General features: G+C 31.9%; 1 protein-coding gene across 1 annotated transcript in view; it reads right to left on the minus strand.

The window, feature by feature from the left end:
* Positions 1 to 500: 500 nt before the first annotated feature.
* Positions 501 to 3,243, minus strand: part of LOC117182657 — a 5,469-nt gene continuing 2,726 nt past the window's right edge. Inside the window, exon 2 of the mRNA XM_033375761.1 lies at positions 501 to 839. Within this exon, the coding sequence (XP_033231652.1) occupies positions 501 to 839 (339 nt within the window). The remainder of the gene's footprint in view (positions 840 to 3,243) is intronic.

The raw sequence follows: 3,243 nt of genomic DNA on the forward strand, positions 1-3,243 counted from the left end.
AGCTGTAGTGTCGGTATGGGTTTTTAAGTAACTTTTTCCAGTTGTGTCTGTATATTAAGTAAAGTAACTAATGTTATTTATTTATCATTATTTTCCTTCAATGCTTATAATTAAATGCATTGTGCCAAAAACTGTTCCACATCTTCTTTAATCTGTGTCTTTCTTGATTTATTTCTAATAAATTCCTTATTTCTGGCCGCTGCGTCTTCCGGTGGCAGTTTAGCTATCTCTTCTAATTCCCGTTGCTCCTTTTGTACTTCCATTCTTTTTTGTCTTTCTTCGGCGTCCTTTATTAATCTTTTTTTGTTTTCTCTATCCCAGCCTCTCAATTTAGCTCTGTGAGTTCTCCATTCTTCATCTATTTCTTCTTCTTCTTTCTCCTTCTGTTGTTTTAGAATCATTTTAATGACCATATTTTCTTTTTCTGCGGCTAATTTTAATTGTTTATCCTTTTCTTCTTTCTCTTTTATTTTCCTTTCCTTAATTCCTTTGCTTATTTCCTAGATTGTCGGCAAATTATAAAAAATTCGTTTTTCCTCAGCCAGTTTTATAATCCTGGGATCCCCTCTTCTTGATCCGTATTCATTGTACATTTCAAATCTTTCTTCTATTAACTTCCTATCTCTGATCTTTTTAATTTCTTTTTGCATGGCCCTCTCAATTTCCTCTTTCCTCATCTTTTCTTCTTCTTCTCGCCTCACTAGCTTTTCCTGCGGAGTTTCGTTTATTGGCGGTTGTTTTACTTTAAATGATCCAACACATAAATGTGTTAGAGAGTCTTTCGCCGAAAACTCGCTTTTGCATTGAGCGCACTTTAAAAGTAGTCGTTTATTCATTTCCTGTAAATAAATGTTTTTGTTTTGTTTTTCCGGTTCTTGTCCATTTATGTGTTTGTGTTGTGTTTGTATTGTTTTAGTAGTGTGATCTTTAAATTGTTTACATGCATGCCACATCTACCAAATCAAATTTATTGTTTACCTACATATTTTTTAATGTCTTTAATATTCCAATAACCTAAAGATTTTCCTTTTTTATTCTTTATTTCATAAATTGTCGGTGATATTTTTGCTTTTATAAAAAATGGACCCTCAAAATTTTTTTAAAATTTTTTCGCTATCCTTCGCCTTTGTTTGATAATCTTTTTTGGCTTTTTAAAATTTGTTCTCCAATTTCGAAACTAATCGGCCTACGCCTGAGATTATAATATTTAGATTGTGTTTCATTTGCTGTGTCTAAATTTTTTACTACTTTCTCTCTAATTATTGTTAATTTTCGCATTCTATCTGCCCATTTTTCGGGTCCCTGTAATACGATTTCGGTTTTGGTTTCTACATCTTTATTTAATGCTTGTATTGGATCGAGTTCCCTACCTAAATTTAAAAATGCTGGAGTGAAGCCTGTCGAAGAATGTTTACTCGTATTTAATGCAAATTGTAAATCATCTAAATTTTCATCCCATAATTTGTCATCTTTTTGAAGATACGCTTTTATTGCCGTTTTGATTGATCTATTGCATCTTTCTGTTGGATTTGCTTGTGCGTGATATTTAGGAGTTTTTGAATGTCTTATACCAAATGTTTTTGTTAAGTTTACTATTGATTTATTTATGTATTCTTTAACGTTGTCCGTAAATAAAATTCTAGGTGTTCCCCATTTGGAAATTATTCGCTTGTGGAACTCTTTTTCAATGGTTGATGCTAATTTATTTTTAACTGTATTATTTCTACCCATTTAGTACACATATCGACAAAGACTAGAATATATTGATTTCTTGACTTTGTCATTGACAAAGGACCCATCATGTCTGATGCTACTACTGTCCATGGTTCCTCAATTATTCTTTTTCCCATTAAACCTACTTGATTATTTATTTTTGGTTTTATTCTTTGACAAATGTCACATTCTTTTACATATTTTAATGTTTCGGAGTACATTCTGGGCCAAAAATAATTTTCAGAAATTTTCGAATAAGTTTTTTTCATACCTAAATGACCTGCTTGTTTATTATCGTGATTCTCAATCAAAACTTGTTCTCTTAATTCTTTTGGTATTGTTAATTTCCACGGGTTGTTGTCTAAACTTAAGCTTGATTTTAAAGGGTCGGATCTATAAAAATACAAATGATTGTCGCGTATCCTCCAATTTTTATTTTCTTCTGGCTTATTTTTAACATGTATCATTTTAGTTTTGTACCAATTGTCCTCTATTTCTTTAACATCATTTTCCTCGGTTTCCTTTATGCTGGCTAAAATCTTTGAAACTTTTCTATCCTTTTCACTTGACCTTGATAATGCACCTGGGACATGGTTTAAACTTCCTTTTCTGTACATAATTTCGTAATCGTACTCTAATAATTCTATAGCCCATCGGGCTAGTCTACCTGTTGGATTTTTTAAGTTATGGAGCCATTTCAAAGCAATGTGATCTGTAATAACTTTAAAAGAATAACCCTCTAAATATGGTCTAAATTTTCTTATTGCCCATACTACGGCTAAACATTCTTTTTCGGAAGCAGAGTATTTTCGTTCTGTGCTATTAAGACTTCTACTTGCAAAAGCTATTACAAAATTTTCACCGTTAATGTTTTGTGTTAATACAGCTCCCAACCCTGTATCACTAGCATCGGTTTCAAGTTGGAATGGACTTCCAAAATTAGGGCAGGCTAAAATTGGTGCTGTTGTCAGTAAGTGTTTAATAGTCGTGAATGCCTGTTCCTGTTTATCAGTCCATTCCCACTTTACTTCCTTTTTCAACAGCTTTTGCAGTGGTTCTATTATTTCTGCCAATTTTGGGATGCATTTTCTATACCAAGAAGCCATTCCTATCAGTCTTTGAACTTGTTTAATTGTTTTTGGTTTAGGGAAATTTAAAACCGGTTCAATTTTTTCTTCATCAACTTGCAATCCTTTTTCATTTACTATAAAGCCCAAATATTTAATTTCTGAACATCCAAATTCGCATTTATCCAAACCTATTGTTAAACCTGCATTTTCAATTTTATTTAAAACTATTTCTAAATATTTCAAATGCTCTTCAAAATTTTTAGAAACTATAATTATATCATCAAGATAACAAAATACATTTCGCTTTAATTCTGGTGTTATTATTCTGTTCATCAGGCACTGAAATGTAGCAGGAGCCTTTGTTAATCCAAATGGCATCCTTTTAAATTGATACATTCCTTTACCTGGTACTATAAAAGCTGTGATTGGTTTCGATTCCTCGTCCAGTGGTATCTGGTGA

Source organism: Belonocnema kinseyi, chromosome 2, assembly GCF_010883055.1.
Source record: "Belonocnema kinseyi isolate 2016_QV_RU_SX_M_011 chromosome 2, B_treatae_v1, whole genome shotgun sequence".
Classification (NCBI taxonomy): Eukaryota; Metazoa; Arthropoda; class Insecta; order Hymenoptera; family Cynipidae; genus Belonocnema; species Belonocnema kinseyi.